Here is a 19,907-nt window from a genome sequence, read left to right as displayed (position 1 = left end):
GCCTCTTTAGCATTGTGTCAAATACAGAGCTTCCCTTTGTTTTGTTGTTCCCCTTATAAAAAAAAGTCGACTTACACCGTTTTAGTTGAAATCGTTAAATTGGTAAGAAAGGTAACTGATGTACTGAAGGAACTGAACCTAAACTTTATTTTTTCTCCCTACTATGGACGCTGTGACTCTGTTCTTTTCATTCCCATAAAATCTTAGGCAACCTCCATTATTTCCCCAGTCCTTTATAGTCACAAGAACAATATTGTTTCATTCGTTAAAAATTTTGCTTCACTCCAACTTCATGAAGTATTTCCCTTCCCCTATTTCACATGACCCAGGGCTGGGGACCTGCAGTGGTGGAAAGAGCATGATTGTCCTTTTACCTTTCTTCCAGAGTATGGCTAAGGGAAAGGAGAGGTAGGATGAAAGAACACAGTCCCACAGGGAGGGGTTGATTCTAACAGGACCAAGTAAATGCAGTTTTTGGCTCTTAACTGCATGGATTTTTCCATGTGTATCTTCAGAGACCCTTCTGCTGACTTTCCTGGTGGCTTAGACAGTAAAGTGTGTGCCTACAATGCGGGAGACCTGGGTTCAATCCCTGGGTTGGGAAGATCTCCTGGAGAAGGAAATGGCAATCCACTCCAGTATTCTTGCCTGGAAAATCCCATGGACGGAGGAGCCTGATGGGCTACAGTACATGGGGTTGCAAAGAGCCGGACCCGACTGAGCAACTTTAGTTTCACTTTCACTTTCTGCTGAGAACCTTGATTGCAACTCTCTTGGTAAAGTGAATGCCTGTCTTCCTGTATTCCCTGATGCTTCTCTGCTAAGGTCCTTTTGACTCTCCCTTAGTTTGAAGCCCTTTAAGGTTATATTAGCAATTACAAAGGATCCATACCTGTTATGAGGACGCAGTCATTACTGATCCAGCATCTGAAGACATGCAGCTCATTTCCAACATTGCCTCCCTTGTCTTATACTGCCATGGGCTTGAGCATCTCCAGCATAGCTTCTTGGTATTTATAGACTTTTTTTAGGCATGGTTTTCCTTGTATTTCCTCAAATCCAGGAGCATGTCAAATTCTCTGAGTGGTCTCCTTAAATTTCCTCTTTTTCAAAAGGAAAGTATGAACTGAAAATGTAGATTTAAGGATTAGAACAGATGGAAATTGAAGTTGTAAGTTCTTACAGGGAAAGAGTGTAGACTGAAAAGTATATAAACAGGCCTGTTGAGATCACCATCTATTTTGGAATTGGGACAGCATGATCAGTTAGTTACTACCAAGTTATAACCCTACGGTTGTACCATTCTGGTTGTCATTCTAGCCTTGTGCCTTTTACAGAAACCATGCTTACCTTGCCCCTGGAAGTGAGTGCTGCTATTTGGCCTCTGCCACAGTAGAATCTCATCATTGCCTTTGAACTCAGGAAGCCAGTTTGAGTGGCAACACCCCTCACCTTTATCTAGGCATAAAGCATGGCCACTATGGTGCTTTTCAAGGATGCTGACACTTTCTCACTATGTGTTTTTCAGTGGACTCTGAGACTGCCCGTAGAGCCCAGTATGGTATGGGTTAGCTTATTATAGGTGATAGCATTCCAGAAACCTTTTCTCAATAAACCATTGAATTCTTTCTTCTATATTACACCAAGGAATTGCTGGCATCCCAATTTTATAATGCATCGGCTACCTTTTTTTTTTTTTAAATTGAAGTATAGTTGGTTTACAGTATTATATTAGTGTTAGGTATGTAACATAGTAATCAATATATTTATATTATATTCCACTTAAAATTATTATAAGCTGCTGGCTATATTCCCTGTGCTGTACATAACATCCTTGTATCTTGCTAAGTTTTATATCTAGTAGTTAGTGTCTCTTAATCCCCTTTCCCTATCTAGCTCCTCCCCTACTCCTTTCTCTGCTAGTAACCACTAGTTTGTTTTCTGTATCTGTGAGTCTGTTTCTGTTCTATTATATTCATTCATTTATTTTGTATATTCTGCATATGCATGAAAACATACAGTATTTCTCATTCTCGGTCTGAGGTACTTTACTAAGTATAGTATCCTCCAGGCCCATCCATTTTTTGAAAATGGCAAAGTTCCATTCTTTTTTATGTCCTAGTTGTATTCCATTGTGTGTAAGTACATACACACACACACACACACTCATCACATCATTTTATCCATTCATCTGTTGTTGATGAACAGCTAGATTGCTTCCAGATCTTGGCTATTGTAAATAAAGCTGCTGTGAGCATTAGGGTGCATATTTCTTTTTGAATTGATGTTTTCATTTTCTTTAGCATAACTCCAGGAATGGAATTGGTGGAACATATGGTAGTTCTGTTTTCAGTTTTTTTGAGGACCCTCCATACGGTGTTTCATAGCGGTTGTATTAATTTACATTTGTACCAATGTGTACTAGGATTCCCTTTTTTCCACATCCTTGCCAACATTTATTATTTGTTGAGTTTTTGACAATAGCCATTCTGACAGGTGTGAGGTGATAGCTCATTGTGGTTTTGCTTTGCATTTTTCTGATGATTAGTGATGTTGAGCATCTTTTCATGTGCCTTTTTCACAATCTCTATGTCTTCTTTGGAAACATGTCTATTCAGGTCTTGTGCCCAATTTTAAATTGGGTTGTTTCTTTTTTTAATGTTGAGCTGTATGAACTCTTTATATATTTTGGATGTTAACCCCTTATCAAGCCTATGATTTCCACATACCTGCTCTCATTCAAAAGATAGTCTTTTCATTTTATTAATTGTTTCCTTTGCTGTATCAGTTCAGTTCAGTTGCTCAGTCATGTCTGACTCTTGGCAACCAAATGAACTGCAGCACACCAGGCTTCCCAGTCCAATACCAACTCCCCGAGGCCACCCAAACTCATGTCCATGGAGTTGGTTATACCATCCAACAATCTCATCCTCTGTTGTTCCCTTCTCCTCCTGCCCTCAATCTTTCCCAGGATCAGGGTCTTTTCAAATGAATTAGCTCTTTGCAACAGGTGGCCAAAGTATTGGAGTTTCAGCTTCAACATCAGACCTTCCAGTGAATACCCAGGACTGATCTCCTTTAGGATGGACTGGTTGGATCTCCTTGCAGTCCAAGGGACTCTCAAGAGTCTTCTCCAACACCACAGTTCAAAAGCATCAATTCTTCGGCACTCAGCTTTCTTCACAGTCCAACTCTCACATCCATACATGACTACTGGAAAAATCATAGCCTTGACTAGACGGACCTTTGTTGGCAAAGTAATGTCTCTGCTTTTGAATATGCTGTCTAGGTTGGTCATAACTTTCCTTCCAAGGAGTAAGATCTTTTAATTTCATGGCTGCAATCACCATCTGTGGTGATTTTGGAGCCCAGAAAAATACGGACTCTCACTGTTTCCACTGTTTCCCATCTATTTCCCATGAAGTGATGGGACCAGATGCCATAATCTTAGTTTTCTGAATGTTGAGCTTTAAGCCAACTTTGTCACTCTCCTCTTTCACTTTCATCAAGAGGCTTTTTAGTTCCTCTTCACTTTCTGCCATAAGGGTGGTGTCATCTGCATATCTGAGGTTATTGATATTTCTCCCGGCCATCTTGATTCCAGCTTGTGCTTCCTCCAGCCCAGCATTTCTCACGATGTACTCTGCATATAAGTTAAATAAGCAGGGTGACAGTATATAGCCTTGACCTACTCCTTTTCCTATTTGGAACCAGTCTGTTGTTCCATGTCCAGTTCTAACTGTTGCTTCCTGACCTGCATACAAATTTCTCAAGAGGCAGATCAGGTGGTCTGGTATTCCCATCTCTTGAAGAATTTTCCACAGTTTATTGTGATCCACACAGTCAAAGGCTTTGGCATAGTCAATAAAGCAGAAATAGATGTTTTTCTGGAACTCTCTTGCTTTTTGCATGATCTAGCGAATGTTGGCAATTTGATCTCTGGTTCCTCTGCCTTTTCTAAAACCAGCTTGAACATCAGAAAGTTCATGGTTCACATATTGCTGAAGCCTGGCTTGGAGAATTTTGAGCATTACTTTACTAGCATGTGAGATGAGTGCAATTGTGCAGTAGTTTGAGCATTCTTTGGCATTGCCTTTCTTTGGGATTGGAATGAACACTGACCTTTTCCAGTCCTGTGGCCACTGCTGAGTTTTCCCAATTTGCTGGCATTTTGAGTGCAGCACTTTCACAGCATCATCTTTCAGGATTTGAAAGAGCTCAACTGGAATTCCATCACCTCCACTAGCTTTGTTCGTAGTGATGCTTTCTAAGGCCCACTTGACTTCACATTCCAGGATGTCTGGCTCTAGGTGAGTGATCACACCATCATGATTATCTGGGTCGTGAAGATCTTTTTTGTACAGTTCTTCTGTGTATTCTTGCCATCTCTTCTTAATATGTTCTGCTTCTGTTAGGTCCATACCATTTCTGTCCTTTATCGAGCTCATCTTTGCATGAAATGTTCCCTTGGTATCTCTAATTTTCTTGAAGAGATCTCTAGTCTTTGCCATTCTGTTGTTTTCCTCTATTACTTTGCATTGATTGCTGAAGAAGGCTTTCTTATCTCTTCTTGCTATTCTTTGGAACTCTGCATTCAGATGCTTATATCTTCCTTTAGGATGGATAAATAAATTAATTACACACACACACACACACACATACATATAGTGAAAGTAGCTCAGTCATGTCCGACTCTTTGCGACCCCATGGACTATATAGTCCATGGAATTCTCCGGGCCAGAATACTGGAGTGGGTAGCCTTTCCCTTCTCCAGGGAATCTTCCCAACCCAGGGATTGAACCCAGTCTCCCGCATTGCAGGATTCTTTACCAGCTGAGTCACAAGAGAAGCCCGTACATATATAAGTTTAGCCCAGTCCTGAATTCTTTTCTCCTTGTTTAACAATCTTAGGATTTTTTCCTACATATACTGTAGAGTTTGGTCAGTAAATTTAATAAAGCCATCTCTTGAAGTATTCTTAGATCTAATTCTGATTATAAGTCTGTAGGCAAATAGGAAAAGGAGTACATCAAGGCTGTATATTGTCACCCTGCTTATTTAACTTCTATGCAGAGTATATCATGAGAAATGCTGGGCTGGAGGAAGCACAAGCTGGAATCAAGATTGCTGGGATGAATATCAATAACCTCAGATATGCAGATGACACCACCCTTATGACAGAAAGTGAAGAAGAACTAAAAAGCCTGTTGATGAAAGTGAAAGTGGAGAGTGAAAAAGTTGGTTAAAGCTCAACATTCAGAAAACTAAGATTATGGCATCTGGTCCCATCACTTCATGGCGAATAGATGGGGAAACAGTGGAAACAGTGGCTGACTTTATTTTTCTGGGTTCCAAAATCACTGCAGATGGTGATTGCAGCCATGAAATTAAAAGACGCTTGCTCCTTAGAAGGAAAGTTATGACCAACCTAGATAGCATATTTAAAAGCAGAGGCATTACTTTGCCAACAAAGGTCCGTCTAGTCAAGGCTATGGTTTTTCCTGTGGTCATGTATGGATGTGAGAGTTGGACTGTGAAGAGGGCTGAGTGCCGAAGAATTGATGCTTTTGAACTGTGGTGTTGGAGAAGACTCTTGAGAGTCCCTTGGACTGCAAGGAGATCCAACCAGTCCATTCTAAAGGAGATCAGTTTTGGGTGTTCATTGAAGGGACTGGCTGAAGCTGAAACTCCAATACTTTGGCCACTGGATGCGGAGAGCTGACTCATTTGAAAATACCCTAATGCTGGGAGGGATTGGAGGTAGGAGAAGAAGGGGACGACAGAGGATGAGATGGTTGGATGGAATCACCGCCCCAATGCACATGGGTTTGGGTGAACTCCAGGAGTTTGTGATGGACAGGGAGGCCTGGTATGCTGTGGTTCATGGGGTTGCAAAGAGTTGGACATGACTGAGCGACTGAACTGAACTGAACTGAGACAATGGAAAGTGATGCAGGTGAGGTATGAGAAAGAGTGGGCATCCCCTTGAAAGGTGACCACCTTAGTCAGGGCTTCATCCATTGAAGGATTAGGTTTATTGGACTTTTGAGGAGAGATTGCTTCTGTTGGCAACAGGGATTCTGTGGGGCTTGGAGTTTCAGTTTTAGTGTGCAAAGAATAAATCCCAAAGGAAAGGGTTAGTACCAGGCCTATAACCTTTTTCCTTCCACTTAGGCATGTTCAGAGAGGAATGAATCAAAACTCTTTATAAATATATCAAAGGTATTTAAACATACTAAAAATAGTTATTAGTCAAAAGATAGTGAAGAATTTTTATCTATGAAAATTTTTAGCAGAATATAACCTGGTATATTTGGGTTGCTTATTGTAAATAATCTTGAAATTTATAAATTTGTATTGTGGGAGACATGGCTGACCCGAGTTGCATAATTAATGGGATATAAGATAAGGATGCTCTGTAACTCAAAAGGCTCCTTCTGGGAATCAAAGTTTCCATACATTTTGCTCAAAACACACACCTCAGATTAACAAATTTCTTTTTATTGAAGTATAGTTGATTTACTTCATGCATGTAGAAGGGGGAAACGTGGAAAGAGTGAAAGATTTTATTTTCTTGGGCTCCAAAATCACTGCAGATGGTGACTGCAGCCATGAAATTAAAAGATGCTTGCTCCTTGTAAGGAAAAGTTACGAGAAACCTAGGCAGTGTATTAAAAAGCAGAGATACCACTTTGCTGACACAGGTCCTTTTAAAGAAAGCTATGATTTTTCCAGTAGTCATGTGAGAGTTGTGACTGTTGGACCATAAAAAAGGCTGAGCGCTGAAAAATTGGTGCTTCAAACTGTAGTGCTGGAGAAGACTTGAGAGTCCCTTGGACTGCAAGAAGATCAAACCAGTCAATCCTAAAGGAGATCACCCCTGAATATCCATTGGAAGGCCTGATGCTGAAGCTGAAGCTCTAATACTTTCGACCACCTGGTGTGAAGAGCTGACTCATTGGAGAAGACCCTGATTCTGGGAAAGATTGAAGGCAAAAGGAGAAGGGAATGGCAGAGGATGAGATGGTTAGATAGCATCACCGACTCAGTGAACATGAGTTCAAGCAAACTCTGGGAGATAATGAAGGACAGGGAAGCCTGGCGTGCTGCAGTGCATGGTGTCACCAGAATTGGACACAACTTAGGAACTAAACAACAGCGTAGTTGATTTACAGTGTTGTTTCAGGGGTACAGCCAGGTGATCATTTATAAACACATATACATATACATTCTTTTTAAGATTCTTTTCCATTATAAATCCCTATAAGATGTTGAGTATAGTTCCCTGTGCTATGCAGTAGATCCTTGTTTTTTAATCCATTTCATATATAGTAGTGTGTATCTGTTAATCCCATACTCCTCATTTTTCCCTCCCCATTCTCCTTTCCCCTTTGGCAACCATAGTTTGTTTTCTATGTCTGTGAATCTATTTCTGTTTTGTAAATAAATTCATTTGTATCTTTTTTTGGATCCTGCATATAAATGAAATCATATGATATTTGCCTTTCAGTCTGACATACTTAGTTTGACAAGGTCTAGATTCATCCACATTACTGCAATTGGCAATATTTCGTTCTTTTTATTCCGTTGTATCTGTGTACCACATTTTCTTTGTGCATTCATCCGTTGATGGACATTCATGTTGCTTTCATGTCTTGGCTATTGTAAATAGTACTACAATGAACATTGGGGTGCATGTATTGTTTCAGACCATGTTTTTCTTTAGATACATGTCCAGGAGTGGTGTTGCGGGGTCATATGATAGCTCTGCTTTTAGTTTTTTAAGGAACCTCCAACCATTTTCCCTTGGCTGCACCAGTTTACATTCCTGCCAACAGTTTAGCAGGGTTCCCTTTTATCTATGCCTCTCCAGCAATGATTATTTGTAGACTTTTTTTGACAGCCATTCTGACTGGTGTGAGTTGATACCTCATTGTAGTTTTGATTTGCATTTCTCTAATAATTGGTGATGTTGAGCATCTTTTCATTTCCCTGTTGGCTATCTATATGTTTTCTTTGGCAAAAGGTCTATTTAGGTCTTCTGCCCTTTTTTGATTGGGTTGTTTGGTTTTTTGATAGTTGCAGCACTTGCAAATATTTTGTCTTCCTCTGTGGATTGTCTTTTCATTTTGTTCTTGGTTTCTTTTGCTGTGCAAAAACTTTTAAGTTTAACTAGGTCTCATTTGTTTATTTTTGCTTTTATTTCCATTATTCAAGAAAATGGATTCCAAAAAATATTGCTACAAAAACACACCTTATATTTTAAGTCCAGGATCAGCATGTATCCTAATACAGGAGAGGAAAGACATTTTTATGAATAGCTGCATTTGATAGAATCAGATTTTCCCACAAGAAAAAATTTTATCTTTAATTGACTATATCATTTCAATCATTAGTGAAGTTTGGTGTTGGGTATGCTCACAGAATCACAGAAGATTCATGTGAATCTTATTTGACAATTAAACCCTTGTGTTGTAATGCATTTGATTTGCTAATAGGTTAAGATTTCTGCATCTGTTAATAGGAGAAATTGGACTATAATTTTTCTCTCTTGTAATGTCCTTATTGAATTTGAGTATCAATGTTTTGTTGGCTTCATAAGACAAGTTAGAGAGCATTCCCTCATTTTTATTCTCTAGGAGAGCTTGTTAAAGTGGAAATATTTTTTCTTAAATGTTTGGAAAATTAACCATTGAAGGCAGTATGATCTGGAATTATTTTGTGAGAAGGTTTAATTCAATTGCTTTTTTATAGAGATTATGAAAGAGTGGGAACCAAGTATTCTTTACAGGCAACATAGAAGCAGAAAAACTATATTTGAAGGAGAAAAATTTAAAGTTGTATCTTCTTGGTCTCAGTGTTCTTTCTCAATGAAATAGTGTTCTGGCCGGCAGATACTTTTCATCAGTTCAACAAATATTTATTGGGTATTTTATATGAATCAGACATATTCTGCAAGGCAGTGAAGATATCATTATAAACAAATATTGTCCTTGACCTCTTGAAACTTACAGTCTGCTGGGGAAAACATGCACTGAAAAGGTACTTACTTACAAAATATTTTTTATTTGTTACCATATTGAGTCATGTAAAAGAGTAGTGAATATTTATAATAGCCAGTATTGAAGCTGAGTGAGACATGCCAGGCAGTACTCATGGTGACCCAGCTGAGGTGGAGATGATAAATTAGTAAAGGTGTCGGGCCATATACATAGCTGTGTAAGTTTTTTCTCCAGAAAGCAAAGAAGGTAAATTATTGAATTCATCTAATGTTGAGCATCTGCAGGTTGGTTAGGTTAAAAGCATGAGGAAATGAGGACCCAGACACTACAGGGACACATACATTTCCTAAGGATGGTTCTCATCCAAGATTAGTGCTTGGAAGTCAGGAAATTCTTTTTGTTTCCCCAGATCCTGATTCTGCTAGTGATTGTGATATGCTCATTTTTTTTCTGGATTTTATTCACTTACTGGAAAGACAGATGGCTCACCGTTGGGCTGTCACTGCAGGTAAGCACCATTCTTAGTGGTAGCCCTGTCTGTTCAGATGTGTTCAGCCTGACTTTTGGCTTTCTCCCAGGTCTTTGCTCCCTACATACACCTGAGCAGCATAGCTATGATGGTTATTCTTTCATGGCCTTTGGCTTTCTACTTGATCCATTTGGAAGGAGAAGGTATGTTCTGTGGGTGGAACCTTGCCTGATCCTTTCGGTTCTGCCTTTAACTTCTGTACCTTACTCAGTGAAACAAGCTGGATAGATAGCCACCAGTGTACCTCTTTGAAATTCATTCAGCTTATTACTCAGTCATGCTCCTTATAGTCAGACAACCCCACATGACCTATCATAGCATTTCCCTGATCAAACCAGTCTTCTTTTAAGAGGGATTCTCTTTCTAGAAAAATAAGAATTTTCTCTCTTTTGTTACATACTGACTGTCTTGAAATGGATTGGGGTTAGGGAGAGAATAGAGGCAATTTTATTTGACCAGAACGATGGTATAAATCCCAGTTCTTTAAGTTTGTATTTAAATATTACTAGTTTCAACTCATGAACCAGGTGCAGATATCCATGGGTACATCTTAGTAACTCAGAGTAGAAGCACGTGAGTCCCTGTCACATCTGGGAACTTCCCCAGAAGCAGAAGTGTGTGCCTCTGCTACTGGTTTCCTCTCCATTCTTCGCCCTAATATCATGGAAACAAATAAGAATCAGAGGTGTACATGAAACAGTTTTGAGAATGGAGTTATCTCTCAACACCCTTACTGAGAAACCAGGAGGACCTTCTGTCTGTGTCTTTTTGATTACTGGTTAAACAAGGAGTGCTTGCATCCTACTTGTATAAAGATGCAGGCAAGAGAAAGACTAGGATTGCAGTGTTGCCCTTGTGTGTTTGTATATGGGTATATATGTAGGTGAAGGGTGAGTTTTAGGAAATGTTTCTGGGGGCAAGATATTAGAAGAAACAATAATTAACTCTTTTCTTTTCCTAAATTTTAGCTAGAATCAGAAGATACCAGATGACATGTAATGAGAGAAAAAGAAACAAGAGGTGTAATGTGCTTACAAAGTTGAGAGGTTAGAGCTGAAGATCTATGTTCAAAAGTGACATAGGTGGTAATTTTAAAACTTAAAAATGGGTAAAATTTTTAGAGGTCTAAAATAGTAAGTGGGAAATAGCCAATGATAAATAGGTATTATGGTCAGGCTCTGTGTGTGTGTGTGTGTGTGTGTGTGTGTGAGAGAGAGAGAGAGAGAGAGGGAGCGCAAAATACTGAGTACCTGTGGTGTCAACTATCATATCAATTCTATGAAGTAGATGTTAGTATCAAGATAGCTCCATTTTTCAGATGAAGATAATGAAGACCCAGAGGGGTTAAGCAATGTGTCTGAGTCACACAATTTGAAAGTAGTAGCATCTGGCTTTGAATTCACATTTCTGTCAACTACTGTCCCTTCTGGGCTTCCGCAGTGGCTTAGTAGGTAAAGAATCTGCCTGCCATGCAGGAGATTCAGGTTCAATCCCTGGGTCAGCAAGCTCCCTTGGAGTAGGAAAATGGCAACCCACTCCAGTATTTTTCCTAAAAAATCCCATGGACAGAGAAGCCTGGCAGGCTAGTCCAAAGGGTCACAAAGAGTTGGACACAACTGAGCAACCAAACACACATCAGCACTATCCCTTCTACTCTACCTTACTGCCTGAAATAGAGGCATTTAAAGCTTATCTTTGGCCTTCACTGGTGGCTCAGTGGTAAAGAATCCACCCGCCAATGCAGAAGATGTGAGTTTGATCCCTGGGTTGGGAAGAGACCCTGGAGAAGGAAATGGCAGTCCACTCCAGTCTTCTCGTCTGGGAAACCCATGGATGGAGGAGCCCAGTGTGCTACAGTCCATGGGTCACAAAGAGTCAGACATGACTCAGTGACTAACAAAGCCTATTTTTAAAGGGCTTCTGGGCTTTCTCAGAACCAACTAAACTCCTTTTTCTGAGAAGATATTCCTTAACAGTCCCTCTTTTTCCTTTGCTTCCCACCTCTAGTATAATTCATTCCTTTGTAAATTTACATTTGTTAACAGTAGTGACTTAATAATAATGCTTATATTTGGATATTCCTGTGTTTTCAAATCACTGAGAGAACATAAGGATGTGAAGAAATATAGAGTAAATCAGTGAGTCTGCAGAGTTAGTGAACCCATGGACTAAGTATTTATTTGTTGTTGCTTGGGGATAGTTAGTTGCTTGGGATGTTTCTCCATTCCTATTTGCCTTTTTTCCCCCCTTCCTTCTCCTTCAACTTTTTCAGCTCTACAAGTGGCTATTGGATTGCCCTTTTTTCTTATCCTTTTGTGTCTCTATTTGCTTCCATTGGGGAATTTTTCTGCCTGTGTTCAGGAGAAGAATAAATTGGCACCCAAGCCGTACTTCTTTGGACATAGAGGTGCACCCATGGTAGGTCTGAGCATGAAGAATGTGGGCGAGTACGGGTGTGCATGGGTGTAGAGGGCACATCAGATCCTCGGAACCCCCTGGAGAAGTAAAGGGGTTGACTTGAGATGACAAGAATAAGTAATTAATTGTAGAGGTTGGATTTGAACTCACCTAATTCTCAGTCCATTTCTCTTTATTGTGTCCAGTGACATTGCCTCAGATGAGCAGAGTCCCTGAATCAGATTTGGTAGACAAGAATGTAGGCAGGTTCTTTGAACAAAGAGCCAAGGGAATCAAGTTTTGCTTTCTAAAGTCCTTTCTTACTGGGCCCCGTCACTACCCTAAAAGGGATGTCAGCAGAAAAGACTGTGAGATTAAAGGCCTGATGTCCTTTTCTTACACAGCTGGGGCCTGAGAATACCATAATGTCCTTTGAGAAAGCTGTTGAACATGGGGCCTATGGACTGGAGAGTGATGTACATATAAGGTAGGAAAGAAGGGACCAGGGTGGGAGGAGAAAAGACCAGTGGATGACTCTAGCCTGGCCCAAGCTGTAGAGAGGGCAAGCCCTGGGAAGTTTCTCCCTTACTCACCTGGCACATCTGTAGATAACGCACATACATGAATCACTTCTCCTTTACAAACCACAAATCTGCACCCCTACATGCTCAATCACAGACTCATAAATCACACACACTATGTAGTCTCCACAAATAGTTCAAATTTGTGTCCCCTGCCAACATGCTTACAACTTGTCCCCATGCCCTACCTTAGCAATCTATTTAATTAATTAGTTAACATTCCCTGGGCACCTACTATATCCTTCTTCTGAGTGCTAGGGAGAGGAAGATGAGTGAGATAGAGTTCTGCCCAAGAGCTGTTCCCAGCCAGTGAAGGAGACATGGCGTGTTTACAAAGAACCTTATTCCTTTTATGGATATTAACATTTTAAATAACATTTTCCAGGGCCTTTGAATAATACTTAGGCATTTTAGTTAAATGCTTTAGATGTTTTAAACTGCAGTTATGCATTTAATGTGTTTTCTTTTTTAGGTACTTCAGTTTCAGTCTTTTCAGAATACTTGAGTAATTCTTACAAATCTAGCACATTAAATGTATAACCATATACATTGTTTGATATATTTCAAATCCTTTTATAAATGAGATGTGAACTTATAATCACAAATCTAGATCAGTTACTCAATTTAATTTGTTAAATTGGATTTACAAAGGTAACCTTTCCAAATTACCTTAAAGATAATTTTACTTAAAATTTACTTAAAATGCCAAACACCCAAAGATTCAAATACAAATATTAATAACATATGTATGGTTTTTTTGAACATGCATATATTTAATTTTTCATTTCTCTACTTTGAAATGTACTTACTCACCAAGAAGACAATTAGGTCATTGAGGTTGCTTTGCCAAGTTAATATTTTGTGTTGGCCTCATTTTTTCAATTAAAATTTTTTGAAGTAAAATACAAAACATTAAATTTACTATGCTTGCTATTCTAAGACGTATGTATCAGTGGTATTTTACATATTTTTAATGTTGCGGAAACTTGAGCCAACTATCTCTGTGACTTCTTTTCATCTTGTAAAAGCTTTAGACCCATTAAACAATGATGCTCCATTCTCTCCTCGCCCACCCCCCAGCCCCTAGAAACTCCTTTGTACTTTTCTGTCTCCATGATTTTGTCTATATTTTAGGTACCTCATATAAATGTATAATTCATATAGTATGTGATTTTTTTGTGACTGGCATGTCTGTCAGTTAGTCTTGTAGTCTTCAAGTTCATTCATATGTTATTTCAAAATTGCCATCCTAGAAGGATGAATAATATTCCACCGTATATATATACACTTGCATTTTGCTTTCATCAGTTTTGACACTTGGGTTGGTTTTACATTTTAGTTATAGTTAATGATGCTGCTTTGAACATGGGTGTATAAATATCTATTTGAGACTGCTTTCAGTTCTTCAGGGTATATGTCCAGAAAGGGAATTGCTGGGTTACAATGATAATTCTCTTTTTAATTTTTTGAAGAACTGTCCTAGAGTTTTCCACAGTAGTTGCATCATCTTATGTTCCCACTTACAGTGTAGAAGTCTTCTAATTTCTCCACATCTTTGCCAACGTTGTTTTCTGTTCTTTTGGTCAGAGCCATCTAATGGGTGTGAAGTATGATATCTCATTATAATTTTGATTTGCATTTCCCTAGTGATAAGTGATGTTGACCATATTTTTCTGTACTCACTATCTATTTATAATCTTCTTTGGAGAAATGTCTATTCAAGTCTTTTGCCCATTTTTGAATTTTGTTTGTTTGTTTTTTAGTTTACTGAACTTCATTTTTTAAAAATTGAAATACTGTTGATTTATATTGTTGTGTTAGTTTCAGGTGTACAGCAAAGTGATTCAGATCTCTCTCTCTCTCTCTCTCTCTGTCCTTTTTCAGATTCTTTTCTAGGGTTGTATTTTTTTGCTGTTGAGTTTTAGAGGTTCTCTCTATCTATTGGATATTAATCACTTATCAGATATTTAACTTGCAAATATTTTCCCATTCTGTAGGTTGCTGTTTTACTCTATTGATATTGTCTTTTGATGCACAAAATGTTAAATATTCATGAAGGCCAGTTAGTTTATTTACATTGTTGTTGCCTGTATATTTTCATATCTAAGAAATCATTGCCAAATATATTTTCCCCTATATTTTCTACTAAGAGATACATTGTTTTAGTTTTTACATTTAGTTCTTTGATCTGTTTTGAGTTTTTGTATATGATGTTAGGCAGTGATCCAGTTTTATTCTTTTCATGTGAATATCCAGCACCATTTGTTGAAAAGATTGTTATTTTTCTTTCTGTTGAATGGTCTTGCCACCCTTGCCGAAAGTCATTTGACCATATATGCAAGGGTTTATATCTGGACTGTGTTCTGTTCCTTGTCTGTCTTTATTCCAGTACCCTACTGTTTTGATTACTGTAGGTTTGTAGTAAGTTTTTAATCAAGAAGTGTTAATACTCTAGTTTTGTTTTTATTTTTTAAGATTGTTTTGGTTGTTTGGGATCCCTCGTGATTCCATATGAATTTTAGGATGACTTTTTCTTTCTTCAAAAAATGTCATTGGAGGACAAGATAATAAGAGAGTAGGATAACCATGACCTTGTCTGCTTCCATGGGCACACCAGAACTGCAACTACTTACAGAGAAACTATCCATGAGAATGACCTGAAGACTAGCAGGAAAGAGCTTCTGCAAATAAAGATATAAGGAAGGAACCACAGTGAGACAGGTAGGAGGGGCAGTGATTTGGTATAGTTAAGACTTTATACCCCAGGGTAGGTGAGCCACAAATGCAAATATAAGTATTATCACAGAAGTTCTTCCCAAGGAGTGAGAAGTTTGAGCCTTATTTTGGGATTCCCACCTCAGAGGTCTTGCACTGAGAAGATGAGCCCCCAAGAGCATTTCACTTTGGGTGAGTAGGGTTTACTTTTGGGAGAGCCAGAGGACTGTGGGAAATAGAGACTCCATACTTAAATAGAAAACACAAACCCCCGCACACTCATGAGATTCAGGGCAGAAACAGTGATTTGAAAGAATCTTTTGTCAGACTCACTTGATGATCTTTGAGAACCTTTTGGAGAGACAGGAGTTAGTTGAAACTCATCATGGAAACATAGACACTGGCAGCAGTGGTGCTAGAGGAGACTCTTGAGAGTTCCTTAGACTGGCCAGGAGATCAAACCAGTAATCCTAAAGAAAATCAACCCTGAATATTCATTGGAAGGATTGATGCTGAAGCTGAAGCTCCAGTACTTTGGCCACCTGATGCAAAGAGCTGACTCACTGGAAAAGACCCTGATGCTGGGGAAGATTGAAAGCAGGAGGAGAAGAGAGTGACAGAGAATGAGAGGGTTGGATGGCATCACTGATGCAATTTACATGAACTTGGGCAAACTCCAGGAGATGATGAGGTACAGGGAAGCCTGGCATGTTGCAGTCCATGGAGTCATGACGAGTTGGCCATGACTTGGTGACTGAACAACAACAATCAGACACTTCTGATACAACCTTAAGCATACTAACATTCACATTTGGGAGTGGGGGTGGGGGTCTCATAATGAGAAGCCCTTAAGAAGGAAATGGCAACCTACTCCAGTATTCTTGCCTGGAAAATCCCATGGATAGAGGAGACTGACAAGCTATAGTTCCTAGGGTAGCAAAGAGTCAGACATGGTTTAGTGACTAAACAGCAAGTAGCAGCAGCAGAAAGAGGAGAGAGAAGGTGTGCAGAGAATATATTTGAAGACATAATAGCAAAGGAAACAGACATCCAAGTCAAAGAAGGACAGAGAATACTGAACAGATCAAACCCAAAGAAGTTCACACCAAGATAAATTGTAATTGAAATGGCAAAAGTTAAAGAGAAAATCTTAAAAGCAGCAAGGGAAAAGCAAAGTTATGTACAAAGGAATTTCTATAAGATTCTGAGCTGAGTTTTCGGCAGAAACTATGCGGGCCATGAAGGTCAATTAATTAAAATAACAAGCAGGAAAAATACATAACCAGGAATGCTCTACAAACTTCTCACTCACATTTGAAGGTGAAATAAAGTTTTATCCAACCAGTCAGTCCTAAAGGAAATCAGTCCTGAATATTCACTGAAAGCTGAAACTCCAATTCTTTGGCCACCTGATGTGAAGAATTGACTCATTGGAAAAGACCCTGATGCTGGGAAAGATTGAAGACGGGAGGAGAAGGGGACAACAGAGGATGAGATGGTTGGATGGCATCACCAACTCAGTGGAGATGAGTATGAGTAAGCTCCTGGAGGTGGTGTTGGACAGGGAAGCCTGGCGTGCTGCAGTCCATGGGGTCACAAAGAGTCGGACACAACTGAGTGACTGAATTGAACTGAAGGCTAAAAGAATTCAGCTCCATGAAACTAGCTTTACCAGAAATGTTAAAGGGACTGCTCTAAATGGAAAAGGCCACAACTAGAAATATGAAAAATCTGAAAGGAAAAAGTTCATTGGTAAAGGCAAATACACAGTAAAGGTAGAAGATCATTCACCTATAAAGCTAGTAGGAAGGTCGCAAGGTAAAAGTAAGAAAGTCATCAATATCCACAATAAGTAGTTAAGGGATGCACAAAATAAGAAGATGTAAAATATGATGTCAGACCAGACATCTTGTGGCTGTGTTGTGCTTGTGAGCCCTGTAGGGGCAGGGAGGACTGATTACTGCATGGGGAGAAGGCCAACAGTGGCTTGAGGAAGGTCCTAGCCCTTCTGCACTTACGTCTGGCAGAGCTGATTTGGAACAGTGAGGCAGTCCTTCCCAGTCGCTAGGATAATCAGCTGATTGGCCACACCTTTGAGTAAACACCAAGATATTGAAAAGCCAGATGAAAAGCTCAGACTGTGGTGTTGAAACATATTAATAAGGAACTTAATGATTTAGCCCATAAGCCTTCAGCAGTGTTTTTTCAGGTCCATTTGGTGCAGATACATTTCATTGGCAAGCCGCAATTATGGCACCTAATGACAGCCCGTATGAAGGTGGCATATTCTTTTTAACAATTGATTTTCCTACAGACTTCCCCTTCAAACCACTTACCATTGCATTTACAACAGGAACTTATCATCCAAATATTAAAAGTAATGGTAGCATTTGTCTCCTAAGATCACAGTAGTCTCCCACTTTAGCTATATATATAATGTTCAAGCTGGTTTTAGAAAAGGCAGAGGAACCAGAGATCAAATTGCCAACATCCACTGGATCATGGAAAAAGCAAGAGAGTTCCAGAAAAACATCTATTTCTGCTTTATTGACTATTCCAAAGCCTTTGACTGTATGGATCACCACAAACTGTGGAAAATTCTGAAAGAGATGGGAATACCAGACCACCTGACCTGCCTCTTGAGAAATCTGTATGCAGATCAGGAAACAACAGTTAGAACTGGACATGGAACAACAGACTGGTTCCAAATAGGAAAAGGAGTATGTCAAGGCTGTATAGTGTCACCCTGCTTATTTAACTTCTGTGCAGAGTACATCATGAGAAACCCTGGGCTGGAAGAAGCACAAGCTGGAATCAAGATGGCCGGGAGAAATATCAATAACCTCAGATATACAGATGACACTACCCTTATGGCAGAAAGTGAAGAGGAACTAAAAAGTCTCTTGATGAAAGTGAAAGAGGAGAGTGAAAAAGTTGGTTAAAGCTCAACATTCAGAAAACTAAGTTCATGGCATCTGGTCCCATCACTTCATGGGAAATAGATGGAGAAACAGTGGAAACAGTGTCAGACTTTATTTTTTTGGGCTCCAAAATCACCGCAGATGGTGACTGCAGCCATGAAATTAAAAGACGCTTACTCCTTGGAAGGAAAGTTATGACCAACCTAGATAGCATATTCAAAAGCAGAGACATTACTTTGCCAACAAAGGTTCCTCTAGTCAAGGCTATGGTTTTTCCTGTGGTCATGTATGGATGTGAGAGTTGGACTGTGAAGAAGGCTGAGCACCGAAGAATTGATGCTTTTGAACTGTGGTGTTGGAGAAGACTCTTGAGAGTCCCTTGGACTGCAAGGAGATCCAACCAGTCCATTCTGAAGGAGATCAGCCCTGGGATTTCTTTGGAAGGAATAATGCTAAAGCTGAAACTCCAGTACTTTGGCCACCTCATGCGAAGAGTTGACTCATTGGAAAAGACTCTGATGCTGGGAGGGATTGGGGGCAGGAGGAGAAGGGGACGCCAGAGGATGAGATGGCTGGATGGCATCACCAACTCGATGGATGTGAGTCTGAGTGAACTCCGGGAGTTGGTGATGGACAGGGAGGCCTGGCGTGCTGTGATTCATGGAATCGCAAAGAGTCGGACACGACTCGGCGACTGAACTGAACTGAACTGAACTGAAATATATAAGCAGCATCACATTCCATCAAATTTCATTAAAAACAGCAGCATACCTATTCTTTTCAAATGCAAATCAAACATTCTCCAGGACAGATTACATGCTAGGCCATAAAACAAGCCTCAGTAAGTTTAAGAACGCTGGAATTATATCAGACCTCTCTCTCAACCACAGTGCTATAAGCTTATAAATCAAATAGAAGGAAAAAACCTGGAAAACATACAAACATGTGGAGGCTAAAGAATGATACTAAACAACCAATGATTCACTGAAGAAATTAAAGAAGAAAAAAATAATATCTGGGAGCAAAATGAAAAAACAGTGATCCAAAATTTATGGAATACAGCAAAAGCAGTTTTAAGACAGAAGTTTGTAGTACTACAAGCCAACCTTAGGAAACAAAAATAACATAACCTTACACCTAAAATGATTAGAAAAAGAAGATCAAACACAACTCAAAAGTTAAGAAAAATCATAAAGCTGAGAGCAGAAATAAGTAAAAGAGACAGAAAAAAGTAAAGCAACAGAAATGATCATTGAAAGTATGAACTGGTTCTTTGAAAAGAGATGCTAGATTGTTAAATCTTTAGCCTAACTCTTCAAGAAAAAAAAAATGAGACCTAAATCAATAAAGTCAAAAATGAATAAGGGAAACTTAATAACAAACAGCACAAAAATAGAAAGGAGCATAAGAGATTGCTATGGACCTATCAATGACTCATTAATGAATTTAGTAAAGTCTCAGGCTATGGAATTAATGCACAGAAATATATTGCATTTCTATATACTAAAAGAACTATCAGAGAAATTAAAATAATCCCATTCACAATGACATCAAAGAGAATAGAATACCTGCAAACAAATCTTACTAAGGAGCTAAAACATGTGCACTTTGAAAATTGCAAGACATAATAAATGAAATTGCAGATGACAGAGAAGTATAGAAAGATACACCATGCTCATGGACTGGAAGAATTAATATTGTTAAAATGACCATACCAACCCGATGAAATCTACAGATTCAATGCAATCTCTATTAAAATGTC

The 19,907-nt window shown here is 39.1% G+C and overlaps 1 protein-coding gene across 1 annotated transcript in view; it reads left to right on the top strand.

Annotated features, from left to right (window-relative positions):
* Positions 1 to 19,907, top strand: part of LOC113886064 (glycerophosphodiester phosphodiesterase domain-containing protein 4-like) — a 131,646-nt gene that overhangs the window by 32,973 nt on the left and 78,766 nt on the right. Inside the window, exons 5-9 of the mRNA XM_027531999.1 lie at positions 9,412 to 9,510; positions 9,581 to 9,674; positions 10,500 to 10,577; positions 11,804 to 11,949; positions 12,333 to 12,415. Coding sequence (XP_027387800.1) covers positions 9,412 to 9,510; positions 9,581 to 9,674; positions 10,500 to 10,577; positions 11,804 to 11,949; positions 12,333 to 12,415 — 500 coding nt within the window. The remainder of the gene's footprint in view (positions 1 to 9,411; positions 9,511 to 9,580; positions 9,675 to 10,499; positions 10,578 to 11,803; positions 11,950 to 12,332; positions 12,416 to 19,907) is intronic.

The sequence above is a fragment of the Bos indicus x Bos taurus genome, chromosome 29 (assembly GCF_003369695.1).
Source record: "Bos indicus x Bos taurus breed Angus x Brahman F1 hybrid chromosome 29, Bos_hybrid_MaternalHap_v2.0, whole genome shotgun sequence".
Lineage (NCBI taxonomy): Eukaryota > Metazoa > Chordata > Mammalia > Artiodactyla > Bovidae > Bos > Bos indicus x Bos taurus.
The sequence above is the reverse complement of the archived record's forward strand: the minus strand, read 5'-3'. Positions and strand labels throughout refer to the sequence as shown.